The following is a 14,451-nucleotide window of genomic DNA, read 5'->3' as shown; positions in this document are numbered from 1 at the left end:
TGCTACAGCCTCAGTTTTGTTTCGTTTTTTGCTTTCTGAGATAGTCTCTCTAGCAGCCAGAGTTGGCCTTGAACTTGTGATTCTCTTGCCTCCCCTTTCCTAAGTGCTAGTAGTATAGGCTTGTACTGCTACATCCAGTTTTTTCTTCTTATATGTTTATATTTTGTCTATTAAAGCATTTTTTTTCTTTTTGCCAGTTGTGGGGCTTGAACTCAGAGCCTGAGCACTGTCCTTAGACATTTCTCAAGTCTAGAGCTCTACCACTTGAGCCATAGCATCATTTCCAGCTTTTTTTTCTATGTATGTGGTACCAAAGAATCAAACCTGGGTCTTTGTGCATGCTAGACATGCACTCTACCCCTAGGCCAAACTCCTGGCTCAATCTAGACTATTTGTGTGTGGGGGTGTGGGGGAGTCTTTAAGCTTTTTTTAAGCTTACCTCAACCAGGAGTCTTATGATTCCTTACACCCTTCATGATGCTTTGCATTATAAGTAGATAATATGGTATCAGTAAATATGTATAGATTAATTTGAACTTTCAGTGTAGTTACAGCTTTTCCACACAGTATCCAAGTTTTATAGAACTGATATGAAAAAATAGGCTGTGTGTGTGTGTGTGTGTGTGTGTGTATCTGTCTGTGTGTCTGTGTGTCTATGTGTCTGTATGTGTGCTGGTCCTGGGGAGGGGTTGAACTCAGGCCTGGGTATTGTCCCTAAGCTGCTTTTACTCAAGGCTTGTGCTTTACCACTTGAGCCACAGCTCCACTACTGAATTTTTGGTGATTAATTGGAGATAGGAACTTCAGGGACTTAGGGCCTGGAGTTTGGTCTAGTGGTAGAGTGCATGCCTAGCATGCACGAAGACCCGGGTTCCTTGGTACCACATACTTAGAAAAAGCCAGAAGTGGTACTGAGGCTCAAGTGGTAGAGTTCTAGCATTGAGAAAAATCCAAGGACAGTCCTCTGGTCCTGAGCTTAAGCCCAGGACTGGCACACAAAAAAAGAAAAAAAAAGAACTTCAGGGACTTTCCCCAAACAGTTTTTTGTCTCCTTCAGTTTCTATTTTCTTTGAGCTGTCCCTCAATAATACCTATACTAAATATCAATGGAAGAATTTCATGGCTATAATGGCCACTGAACACCTGGTCCCCAGCTTGTGGCTGTTTTCAGGGAATGCCTTTGACAATTAATACCTAGTTTTTATCCCTTCCCCTCTCTCCTGTCTCTTTTGGTGAGGCAACACCAATTTTGGTACAAGCAGACTAAACTCTCTGAAAACGGGAGCCAAACTAAGCTCTTCCAACTTGAAGTTGTTCTCTCAGATATTTTGCTTAGAACTACACAATTTAGTGGCACTCACTGAAACTCTAAAGACAAGAACATGTATAATACATTAGGATATACATGGTTGTTAATCCTAAAGACAATTCAACATTGAGCTAGTTATATCACAGATAATAGAATGGCTGGGTATATAGCTCAATGTAATCACTTGCCTGTCATGTATAAAACCCTGGGTTTTGAGCCCTAGCTCAAATGACAGAGAATCTGCTTAGCAAGCTTGAGATTCTGAGTTCAAATTTCATTTTAATAGGTAGATATTATAAATATCCATCCCTTGCTTTTTAGTAACTTGTAATTAGTATTATATAAACAGTATAATCAAAAGTATAATGAGATTATAGGCATGTAGTTTACCTCTTTATACTTCATAAATATCCTCAAAAGCCTGAGAATAATTCCATTATCTCTTCATAGTTTATAATTTTGATGATTAGTAGCTTCTTCCAGATCACTTTTGCATGTATACTGAATTTGACTTCATATGAATTTACTAATTTTTAGAAAACTAACAATACGGGGCGAGGAGTTTGGCCTAGTGGTAGAGTGCTTGCCTAGCATGCACGAAGACCCAGGTTTGATTCCTCGGTACCACATACAAAGAAAAAAGCCGGAAGTGGTACTGAGGCTGTAGTCTTATGGTGGTAGAGCTCTAGTCTTGAGAAATCCAAGGACAGGGCTCAGGCCCTGAGTTCAAGCCCAGGGCTGGCAAAAAAAATTTTATCATTTGTTTGCAACACATGATTGATGATTTATTACTCATTTTAAACAGATGATTATGAAGAATAGCTTATTTTGAAGTGATTCAAATTATAATTCCATGATATTATTGTTCTAGAATAGATCTATTTTCATAAGAATAAGAACAAAAGAGACAAACCTTAGTTTCTAGTTTCTCTATTTCAACTCTTTTGCTGAATAATCCTGAGTCATTTGTCTAACCTGTCAGTGTATTCATTTGTAAAAATAAAATACCAAAGCGTCTAGTCTTCAGTTTCTTTCTATAGATTTTATAATTCAATATTTTAATCATTCACTCTTTTTAAAATTATATTTTTATTATGTATAAGTAATTATACAAGTAATTACCATTTTCTCATCGTTTTTAGTGTGATGGTACAAGAACTTGACTCAGAGCCTCATATTCTTGCTTAGCTTTTTCACAGAAGGCTCTACTTCTAAATCACAGCTCTACTTCTAGCATTTTACTGGTTAATTGGAGGTAAGAGTCTCTGATTTTGTCCAGGCTGCCTTCTAGCTTCAGTCCTTAGATTTCTGCCTCCTGAATAGTTATGATTACAGGCATGATTATGTAGTTGTACAGTAGGTATGATTGCAGATTTTCTTCACCATTTCTATAAACAGTATAAATAAATAGCATTTATAAAAATTAAAGGCTGGCCAAGTGCCAGTGCTTCACACCTGTAATTCTAGATACTCAGGAAGTTAAGATCTGAGGATTGTGGTTCAAAGCCAGCCTGGACGGGAAAGTCCATCAGTCTATGAACTACCAGAAATAGTTCTACAATGAACTATTAGAAAGCTGTGGCTTATGTGGTAGAGTGCTTGCCTTGAGTGAAAAAGCTAAGAGGCAGTGCCCAGTCCCTGAGTTCAAGCCTCAGGATTGGCATACATACACACAAACACAATCAATAAATTAAAAATTAATTAAAATATGGTACGGGGCTGGGAGTGTGGCTTAGTGGTAAAGTGCTTCCTAGCATGCACATACACAGAGAAAGCCACAAGTAGTGCTGCAGCTCCAGTGGTAGAGCACTGGCCTTGACAAAGCTCAGGAGAGTGCCCAGGCCCTGAGTTCAAGCCCCAGAACTGGCAAAAAAATTATACCTATATATGTATACATACATACATACATACATACATACATACATACATCTTCCAGACTTCCTGTTTCACCTGTTTGCCTCTTTGTTACTTTACTTAAGATTTACTTTGCAGTTGTTGTTGAAACTTATTTTAGAATTGATTTATTTGATCCTTAATCTTGGCACACTGCAGCCGCCCAGATCGCCTGCGGGACATTGCTGATCGATTCAATGTAGACCATGATGCAGTACTGGACAACGTACTTTATGCACGAGCCTACACTAGTAAGAGCCCTGTGAAATTGGATGCTGGGCAAATATAAGGTTGACAGTATAATTACTATTTGATAGACTAGGGGAGGGGTTTGTTTTAACTTTTTTTGAAGTGTTTTTCCTTATTTTACTTTCCTCCATTCCACATATTTTGTCATCTGTTAAGTCCTCTGGCACATTTCAGCTATCAAATTATTTTTTAACCTTTGTCTTAGAAATGCAGAGTAAAGCTTGGCAGTGGCTCATGCCTGTAATCCTAGCTACTCAGGAGGCTGAGATTTGATGATTAAGGTTCAAAGCAAGCTAGAACACAAAAGAACTTGAGACTCTTATCTACAATTAACCCCTAGAAAACAGGAAGTGGGCCTTGGCTCAAGGGTAGGGTGGTAGCCTTGAGCTGAAGAGCTCAGGGACAGCGAGCAGGCCCAGAGTTCAAGCCCTATGATCCACAAAAAAAGAAAGAAAGAAAGAAAAAAGAAATGCAGAGTAATACTATTTTTCTTTCTTGTAGTATGGAAAATTCTAGGTCCCCACACACACTTGATATGTGCTCTACCACTGTCTTTTTATTGGGGGGGACCATATGGCTTGAATCAGCCTGGGCGCTGTCCCTGAGCACTTCAGCTCAAGGCTACTACTCTACCCTTGGCCCTGGGTGTTGTCCCTGAGCTCTTGAGGTCTAGGCTACTGCCTTGCCCTTGAGCCAAGCTCCACTTCTGTTTTCTAGAGGTTAACTGGAGATAAGAGTCTCTGGTCCTTTTGTGCAGGGCCACCCAGGCCACCGCACCACCCAAGCTATCTTTTTGAATAGAATTGTATTTACCTTATATGCTAAGCCAGAATGTGTTTCTTATTTATTTGTTTGTTTGTTTGTTTTTTTGTTTGTTTGTGGGTCATGGTGCTTGAACTCAGCCTGGGCACAGTCCCTGAGCTCTTTAGCTCAAGGCTACCACCCTACCCTTGAGCCAAACCCCACCTTCTGTTTTTTAGAGGTTAATTGGAGAAAAGAGTCTCTTTTGTGCCCGGCTGGCTTTAAACCTTGATCCTCAGATCTCAGCCTCCTGAGTAGCTAAGATTACAGGTGTGAGCTACTTCCAGATAGAATGTCTGGTTTTATATCAATCAAAACCTAGTTTTCAGATTCTACTTCTAGCTTTTATAACATCTCACTGCATTTCCCACTAGGCGAACATCAGATGGAGCTACTTGATTATGTAGCAGCAAAGTTCCACGAAGAAGCTGGCATCTTCAAGCTACTGGTATGAGCTTTTGATACTATTCACTCACAGAGCTTCTTAGCATAGAGGTTTTTAAACCTCTATTTTCCGTTTCCAAGTACATATTTCTTTTTTATATTCGTCTTGTGCAGATTATTGATTCAATAATGGCACTTTTTCGAGTGGATTTCAGTGGTCGTGGAGAGTTGGCTGAACGGCAGCAAAAATTAGCCCAGATGTTGTCACGTCTCCAAAAAATCTCAGAAGGTATACCTTTCAAATAAATGGTACCATCAGAATAGTATCTGTGACTGTTAAGTCTGCTTTGCACATTTGCCCACAATGATGGGAGAAGACAACTAAAATTATTGATTTTTTTTGTATGTGTGGGTCATGGGGTTTGAACTCTGGGCCTGAGCACTGTCCCTGAGCTCCTCAGCTCAAGGCTACTCTCCTAGCCCTGAGCCACAGCCACACTTCCCATTTTCTAGAGATTAAATGGAGATAACAGTCTCCCGTCTTTAGTGTTCTAGCTGGCTTTGAGCTGGCTTTGAGTGCATTCCTCAGATCTCAGCCTCCTAAATAGCTAGGATTACAGGTGTGAGCTACCACGCCCAGCAGATTATTTTTAAATTTTAATGTAAAGATTCACATCATGATAAAGGATAAAGTTTATGAAATTTTCTTCTGAGTATATTTAGCCTATGTATTTTTCTATTTTAAATAATTTATCTTGCCACCTTTCCCTTTGTTCTATTACTTTTTCCATCTCTAGTTACATGAAAAAGATTCCACTCTCACATTTATATAACACTAAACTCTGAAATCTAAATAATGAACTTTTATATTTTATTGTCTCCTTAATTTTATTTATTGGTACAGAATATAATGTGGCTGTTTTTGTGACCAATCAAATGACTGCTGATCCCGGAGCAACTATGACGTAAGTCTCAGTGTTCTGCTTCTGTATTTTACAGAAGCTAATAACAAGAGGATTAGACTGTAGAATAAAATAATTTCAAAATAATTAGCCTTACCCAAGCATGGTGGTACTCATCAGTAATCCTTAGTGGTTGGAAGATAGAGGAAGGAGAATTAAGAGTTTGACGCTAGCCGGCTATATAGTGAAACCTTATATTGAATAATAATAATAATAATAATATTTTGAAAATTCACTAATGAACAAATGAGACAAAAATACTTGTTTCAAAAGGAAGAAATTGAAATAGCATTCATTTAACCATCCAATTTAATATTCAAAGTCTTACTATGTTACACATGATGTCAAGTGTAGTCCTTGACTACTTACAGCAGTCTTCTATCTTATGGGCTGTCTTTCATAGACAGGACATGAAGTACTTCACAAAGAATCATTTTTAAACCGAAGAGAAGTGGAAGATTTTTAAGTCTTTCTTTAAAAAGAGAAAATGACTCATTGGCTCAGAGGGAGGAAGTGGGTTGCATTCAAATAAAACAGAACAAGCTAAAGAACAATGTTCTTTCTTCAGGTATGGGGAGGGAACATTGAAGAGGCCAAAACTGTCATTCCAGAGTTATAAGGTGGAAGAAATCAGTGAAAATTAGGTCATCCAGGGGTTCTTTTTCTTATATTTGTAGAAAGTTTCAAAGAGTTAAACCACTTTGACTTTTCTCTCACAAGACAATAAAACTAGAAATTGAGATGTGACAAAAAGGAAATGATTGCAGAGGGAAAGGGAAAGAGGAGATGTCTAATGAAGAGAATTAAGTAGAGAGCCAGAGAAGGTAACAAAGGCTTGTATTTTTGCTGGGTAAGTCTGCCATGAAACGTATCTTCCACCTCGCCAACTTGTAAGGAAATGAGGTTCACTATAATTAGTATGTTCTGAAGTATATTAAATTATAGCAGTAAAAATTGAATACATGTCTTCATGTAAAACACAAAATTTATCACATCTAAATGTAAAAAAGAAAAGCATGTTTTTTTGTTTTGTTTTGTTGTTTTGTGGGTCATGGGGCTTGAACTGGGCCTGGGTGCTGTCCCTGAGCTCTTCAGCTCAACGCTACCACCCTACTCTTGAGTCTCAGCCCCACTTCCTGTTTTCCAGAGGTTAATTGAAGATAAGAGTCTCAGGTCCTTTTGTGCCTGGGCTGGCTTTGAACCTTGATCCTCAGATCTCAGCCTCTTGAGTAGCCAGGATTACAGGCATGAGCCACCAGCTGGCCAAAAGGATAATTTTTTAACTAAAGAATTCCAAATGCAATTAGAAAACCTCCCATAAGGCAAATACCTTTGTTTCTCAGTGTTGAGGAACTCTAAGCTGCAACTTGCCTGGGGCCTGTAAGAGAAACATCACTGTTAATTGGTATGAGTCCCCCAAGAACACTGACAATAATTGAGGCTTTTATCCCATGCATTACATTTGGCAGCACATCGTATTAAAAGGGAACAAAATTATAGAGGCGAGGAGCTGCCATGTGATACAGCAGAGTAGCAGCTCCCAGATACAGCTACAGATACAGATTTTAAAACTGGAAAGATCCAGCTGATGAAACCTTGAGAAAGCAAGTCAAAGGACCAGCCTGACTAGCTGCACACCAGAGCAAACAGTACCACTAGCAGTGAAGAAGGCCACCATGGCCACTTACCTCTGTTGGACATGTTTTCCTAAAACAAAAGGCAGAATATTTGCAGTCTTATGAGTGTACAGTCAGTTTATTCTTTACGGTTTTCACCTATTAACTTAGATAACTTAGGAAACAATATGCTTAGAGAAAAAAAAAACTCAACCAGTGACCTTGTGCAAGGCATTTAGACTAAATGAACCATCTGAAATTAATAGCACTTAAGTTTATTAATTACTTTCCAGGTACCACATACTTTTATGTATCATCTTATCTGAGCCTCGTATTACCTCCTTGTGCTTATTATGAAGCCAGTCTTGTAAAATTAAAGTTTCATCTTCAAATGTTGAAAAAGGAATAGAGGTTGCTGGGCACCAGTGGTCCATGCCTCTAATCCTCAGAAGGCTGAGATATGAGGATCTAAGTTCAAAGTCAACCCAGGAAGTAAAGTCCATGAGACTCTTTACCTCTAATTAACCACCAAAAAAGCCAGAAGTGGAGCTGTGGTTCAAGTGTAGAGCACAAACCTTGAGTGAAGGACCTCATGGACAGCATTCTGACTGTGAGTTCAAGCCCCCTGAGCCCCAACCCCAGCACAAAAAGTAATAGAGGTATGGAAATTGTGTGTGTGCATGCGCATGTGTGGTTTATTGGGGTTTTTTTTGTTTGTTTTGCTTTTCTTGGAGCAGACAAATGGTAGTATTAACAAAACTTCTTAAAAAATACTCTCTAAAATGAACATCTTTTTTTCCCCCAGGAATTCTTTCCTGGCAATATTCTTCTCGTGATTTCCTAATTTCAGAGCCTCCCCCATACTTTAGCCCACTTTTCTCTCTTCAATAGACCCCTTTCACAAGAAGTCTTACCCCTTACAATGGAAAAGCACCAGGAGGTCCTGTTGTCCCTCAAACTTGCCCACATCCACACTCTGGTCCTTACACACTGCACTACACCAGAACTTGAGGAAGTATTGAGTATTCCTAATTAATGAGTATGGAAAGGGAGGTTTAGAGTATTTCATACAATTAAAAAATAGAGGAGCTGAGCTCAGTGGCTTACACCTATAATCCTAGCTACTCAGGAGGCTGAGATCTGAGGATCAAGGTTTGAAGCCAGCCCGGGCACAAAAGGACCTGAGACTCTTATCTCCAATTAACCTCTAGAAAATGGGAAGTGGGGATTGGCTCAAGAGTAGGGCTGTAGCCTTGAGCTGAAGGGCTCAGGGACAGCACCCAGGCTGAGTTCAAGCCCCATGACCCACAAAAAAAAAAAAAATACAGGAGTCAGGATTTGAACTTGGGTATCTTTGACTACAATGTTCTCTCATAACTCATCTATCCTATCCCATCCCATAGCTCTGTATTTAGTGACTCTAGCATCCTAATTCAAAGTTGAAAGGCCTGGCTATTCTGGGTCCTACCCTCAACAATCCCATTTTATTTGTTCAACCACAGTGGAAGAAATGAATAATTCTTCATTCCTAATATCTACCTCTATCACTTCTCTCCTCCTCTCCTTAGACTCTTGAGAAAGGAAGCAAAGGAAAAGAAAAGGAACATTAAAAAAAAGGGAAAGTGAGGGGCTGGGAGTTTGCCTAGTGGTAGAGTGGTAGCCTAACATGCACAAAGACCTGGGTTTGAGTCCTTGGTACCATACACATAGAAAAAGTGGAAGTGGTGCTATGTCCCAAGTAGCCTTGAGGAAAAGCCCACCTTCTGAGGACAAGCTGGCCTGGTGGCTTATGCCTATAATCATAGCTACTCAGGGGACTGAGATCTGAGGACCAAAGTTCAAAGCCAACCCAGGCACAAGAGGACCTTTTTTTTTTTTTTTTTTTTTTTTTGCCAGTCCTGGGCTTGAGCTCAGGGCCTGAGCACTGTCCTTGGACTTTCTCAAGGCTAGAGCTCTACCACTTGAGAAGAGGACCTCTTATCTCCAATTAACTTTTGGAAAATGGGAAGTGGGCCTTGGTTCAAGGGTAGGGTGGTAGCTTTGAGCTGAAGAGCTCAGGGACAGTACTCAGGCTGAGTTTAAGTCCCACGACCCACCAAAAAAAAAAAAAGTGGAAGAATAGGATACTGGAAGGATGTGGGTGGCTCTCTGGTGCTGTTTTAATTTGGTCAGAAATAGAAGTAAATTAAAGCCCTCTAAAAGATTTCAGAGTGCTATTATACCTTCATGTACATCACCTCAACACTTAGTTATAACTGCTTGAAGTTATAAAGTTCAAAGACACTTTAAAAAAAGTTTCTTGGTCTACATCTCATTGAAAAAGTAATGGTTGAATATGAATCATTTACTTAAATAATGACAGAATTATTGAAGGGGCTGAGAGTGTGGCCTAGTGGTAGAGTGCTTGCCTAGCATGCATGAAGTCCTGGGTTCAATTCCTTGGTACCATATACACAAAGCTGGAAATGGTGCTGTGTCTCAAGTGGTAGAGAGCACTACCCTTGAGCAAAAAGTATCCAAGGACAGTGCTCAGGCCCTGAATTCAAGTGCCAGTACTGGCAAAAAATAATTATTGAGGATCTCATAAGTACAAAATCTCTCTTATAGAGAAAAGTTCCATATTTCTGTTATTAGATTAGAGTAGCATGTCACAATGGACAATAAGTATTTCTGATAATATAAATCTAATCTTTGTAAATTTGGTGTGTGTCTGTGTATGTGTATGCATGTGTGTGCAGGTATATGCACCAGTCTTGGGGCTGAATGATGTCCCTGAGGTTTTTTGTTTGTTTGTTTGTTTGTTTGCTAGTCCTGGGGCTTGTACTCAGGGCCTGAGTGCTGTCCTTTAGCTTTCTCAAAGCTAGAACTCTACCCCTTGAACCATAGCACCATTTCTTGCTTTTTCTACGTATTGGTATTGAGGTCTTCATGCATGGTAGGTAAGCACTAGTTGCTGTCCCTGAGCTCTTCAGCTCAAGGCTAACTCTACCTCATTAAGCTATAGCACCACTTTCAGTTTTCTGATGGTTAATTGGAGATAAGAATCTCTAGCACTTTCCTGCCCACCGGCTTTGAAACATTTGATCCTCAGATCTCAGCCTCCTGAGTAGCTAGGATTACAAGGGAGCCACAGGCATAGAGGCTGTTCCTGAGTTTTTATGCTTAAGGCTAGTGTGAGTCACAGGGCCATTTCCTACTTTTAGTAGTTAATTGGAGATAAGAGTCTCATGACTTTCCTGCCTGGGCTGGCTTTGAGCCTCAATCCTCAGATCTCAGCCTCCTGACTAGCTAAGATTAGGGGCATGAGCCTGGCTCAATCTTTGTATGTTATAAGGAAGAAAATATCTTAACCCTAAGAGTAATCCAAGCCAGGCTGTTTGCCTGTAATCTATGAGACTCTTATCTCCAATTAACTACGAGAAAGTCAGAAGGGGCCCTGTGGCTCCAGGGGTAGGGTGGTAGCCTTGAGCTGAAGAGTTCAGGATCCAGAGTTAAAGCTCCACGACAAAAAAAAAAAGTCAAACAAAATTATTTCTTCCAGGAAGCTCTAAGATAAATGGTATAAATGGTAATGATGTGGTTATACAGTAGCTCCAACCCCATGAACTCACAGTTTATGAGGAAACCTATCTACTTATAAATACCTACTCCAGCCCTCATCGTTCTCTGTAGAAAGGTTGTCTTGCCATTGCAACATTATTATATATACTCCTTATGATGAAACCTGAAAAGATATTTTATTGACCCAGCTTCCAGGCAGACCCCAAAAAACCCATTGGAGGCCACATTTTGGCTCATGCTTCAACAACAAGAATAAGCTTGCGGAAGGGAAGAGGAGAACTGAGAATTGCTAAGATTTATGACAGGTAAGTCTTTTTCTTTTTCTTCATCAGATTCATATATATATATATATGGGTTTTTTTTTGTTTTTTTTTTTTGGTGGGTCATGGGGCTTGAACTCAGCCTAGGCACTGTCCCCGAGCCCTTCAGCTCAAGTCTACCGCCCTACTCCTGGGCCTGAGTGTTGTCCCCGAGCTCTTCAGCTCAAGGCTACTACCCTACCCTTGAGCTAAGCCCCACTTCCCTTTTCTAGAGGTTAATTGGAGATAAGAATCTCAGGCTCTTTTGTGCCCAGGCTGGCTTTGAACCTTGATCCTCAGATCTCAGCCTCCTGAACAGCAAAGATTACAGGCATGAGCCACCGTGCCTGGCTCACAGAGACCCTTTAAACAAACAAACAAATAAATATATGCATGTATAAGCATGCACAGACACATATGCACATAAATAAATGGATGAAAGAATAAATAATACATAAAACCTCCTTTTTTGGAAACCTTTGCATGTCCCTTACAATTTAGTCTAAATCGAATATAATTTTTACAGCATATATATGCATATATATGCATATATACATATGTATATTATATTACTTGTTAAGAATTATTAGGGAGCTAAGCCAGATGCCAGTGGCCCACACTTGTAATCTTAGCTACTCAGGAGGCTGAGATCTGAGAATTGCAGTTCAAAGCCAGCTGCAACAAGAAAGTCCATGAGACTTATTTCCAGTTAACCATCAGAAAACCAGAAGTAGCACTGTGGCTCAAGTGGTAGAGTGTTAGCCTTCAGCTGAAGAGCTCAGGGACAGCACTCAAGCCCAGAGTTCAAGATCCATGGCAGATTAAAAAATTACTAGGGATGGCTCATGTCTGTAATCCTAGCTACTCAGTAGGCTGAGATCTAAGGATCACAATTCAAAGCCAGCCCTGCAGGAAAGTCTGTAAGACTCTATCTCCAATTGGCTACCATAAAACTGGAAGTGGACAGGAGACTTATCTCCAGATAACCAAAGTTGTGCTGTGGTTCAAAGTGTTAAGAGTGCTGGCCTTGAGCTGAAGAGCTCTGGAACAGTGCCCAGGCCCAGAGTTCAGGCCTCATCACACACACACACACACACACACACACACACACACACACACACACACGAGAAAGAAAGAAAGAAAGAGAGAGAGAGGGAGGGAGGAAGGAAGGAAGGAAGGAAGGAAGGAAGGAAGGAAGGAAGAAAAAAGGTTCATGCACTTGGACTTCCAGAACTTGCCTACCAAGTTATTTCTCTTACCTAGTTCCAAGTTTGGGCTAATTTTTCTTGATATTCAGAACCTTATGCATAGAATTTGTTGAACAAATCTTTGTGAGGGTTAATAAAACTTGCAGGCAAATTCTGTAGTCCACATTTAGCTGCACTAAGTCTGCGATGTCCTTGGAGACTCAGACTGATAGAGCATGTTGCCTGTGACATGAATATAGTATTTATAGAAAAGAGCTTTTTATAAACTTCTGTTCCCTTGTATTCTGTTAGCCCTGAGATGCCTGAAAATGAAGCCACCTTCGCAATAACTGCTGGAGGAATTGGGGATGCCAAGGAGTAGGTGGCGAATTGATGCAAATTGCTTCTCAGTGCTTATTAGGAGCTGAAGAAAAGGAAAAGCAATCTTGACTTTTAGATATTGAAAGAGGGTTTTTTTTTCATGTTATTAATGGAAACCAGTAAAAGAGAGCTAAGTTTTATATTTATCTTAAAAGTTCCTGATATATAACTACACATTGAATGTCAATTCAAAAATGTATATTCTTGAATTACAATAGATACTTACACATTTAGCTATCAGAAACTATCTGGGGAAGGGGTATGTGATTCCCTTCCTTTTGCTTCTCAAAGTAAGCCATTAAGAGAACAAAAAGTCCAAAAGTTTACAAAGGTCCCAGGGCCTCCTGATTTCCTTTCTAATACTTGTCTGGGACACAGCACCACTGCATTGCACAGCTGGAGATGTTTGAATACAGAATGCTTAGGACACCAAAAACTTTTATGTACACAACCCAACTGTGTACCCTTAGAGCAACAGACAAGAAATGCTAGATAAAGCCAAATTTTAAATCATTTGACTTTTTCAAAAGTTTGAAAGTACATTAGAAAAATGTATTTTTGAGCCAAACATGGTGGCATAAGCTTGTAATTCCAGCACTAGGGAGGCTAAAGAAAGAGAATCTTCGGGACCAGCCCAGGCTATCTAGGGAGACCCTTCCTCAAAAAACTAAACAGAAAAAGAAAAATGCTTCTGATACATATATAGTCTCTTGGGAAATGTGATTTTTATATTTTAAGTTTTATGTAGAGAATTAAAATATTTTTTACTAAATGCAAATGTTAACATAAAATTTATGAATAGTAATTTTAGAAATGTGTACTATAATTTTGTTAAAATAAAATGTAATTTTTAAAATAAAATTATGAAAATGTTAAAAAAATACTAATATATATAATGGCAATTTTTACAGACTTCAAAAAGTTTTAATATTTATGTTGCCTTAGCTTATATGAAAATTTCAATTATGGGCCAGGAGTTTGGCCTAGTGGTGCCCAAAGTGCTTGCCTAGCATGCACGAAGACCCAGGTTCGATTCCTTGGTACCACATACATAGAAAAAAGCCGGAAGTGGTTCTGAGGCTCAAGTGGTAGAGCTTTAACCTTGAGAAAGTCCAAGGACAGTGCTCAGGCCCTGAGCTCAAGCCCAGGACTGGCAAAAAAAAAAAAATTTCAAGTATGGAAAGTTCCATTTCCTATAAAAGGCATTTTCTTTTCCAAGTAAGTCATTTGCTCTCTGTTAGCCAATGAAGTGCTGAAGAACAAAGAAAATATGGTCCCTGTCTCAAAGAAGGTATACTTAATGAAGAGAAAACTTGTAAAAACGAGAGCAAAAAAACCATACAATTAATTTATAAACTGTGTGTCTTCAGATGACCCTTAAATGGAAGGGGAGGAGAATTAAGCAGAGAGAGCACAGAGGCCCTGGGTCTTGGAAGCCAAGAGGAACCCAGTGTGACCATAGGAGTTATTCACAGTGCAGGCGTAGGAAAGCACAGATTTTTACCCCCCACCCCCAGCCCTCTTTCTCTTTCTCTTCTTTCTTTTTGCCATTCTAGGGGCTTGAACTCAGGGCCTGAGCCTCAAGGCTAGTGCTTTAGCACTTGAGCCACAGCACCACTTCTGGGTTTTCTATGTATGTGGTACCGAGAAATCAAACCTGGGTTTTTGTGCATGGTAGGCAATCACTTCTACCACTAGGCCAAACTCCAAGCCAGCCTTTTCTTTCTTTTAAACCCCTGGAGATAAAATCATCTACGTGTGGATTTTCTGTATTCTGCAAAGTTACTAAATAAATATTTTAGTATGCAA

General features: G+C 39.7%; 1 protein-coding gene across 1 annotated transcript in view; it reads left to right on the top strand.

Annotated features, from left to right (window-relative positions):
• The window catches only part of Dmc1 (DNA meiotic recombinase 1), a 33,618-nt gene extending 20,174 nt beyond the window's left edge, over positions 1 to 13,444 (top strand). The window contains exons 9-14 of the mRNA XM_090328728.1: positions 3,362 to 3,453; positions 4,627 to 4,700; positions 4,811 to 4,925; positions 5,541 to 5,601; positions 10,964 to 11,080; positions 12,574 to 13,444. Coding sequence (XP_090184854.1) covers positions 3,362 to 3,453; positions 4,627 to 4,700; positions 4,811 to 4,925; positions 5,541 to 5,601; positions 10,964 to 11,080; positions 12,574 to 12,643 — 529 coding nt within the window. The 3' untranslated portion in view covers positions 12,644 to 13,444. The remainder of the gene's footprint in view (positions 1 to 3,361; positions 3,454 to 4,626; positions 4,701 to 4,810; positions 4,926 to 5,540; positions 5,602 to 10,963; positions 11,081 to 12,573) is intronic.
• The last annotated feature ends 1,007 nt before the right edge of the window (positions 13,445 to 14,451 follow it).

Source organism: Megascapheus bottae, chromosome 2 (genome assembly GCF_031878675.1).
Source record: "Megascapheus bottae isolate mThoBot1 chromosome 2, mThoBot2.hap1, whole genome shotgun sequence".
NCBI classification, from domain to species: Eukaryota; Metazoa; Chordata; class Mammalia; order Rodentia; family Geomyidae; genus Megascapheus; species Megascapheus bottae.
The sequence above is the reverse complement of the archived record's forward strand: the minus strand, read 5'-3'. Positions and strand labels throughout refer to the sequence as shown.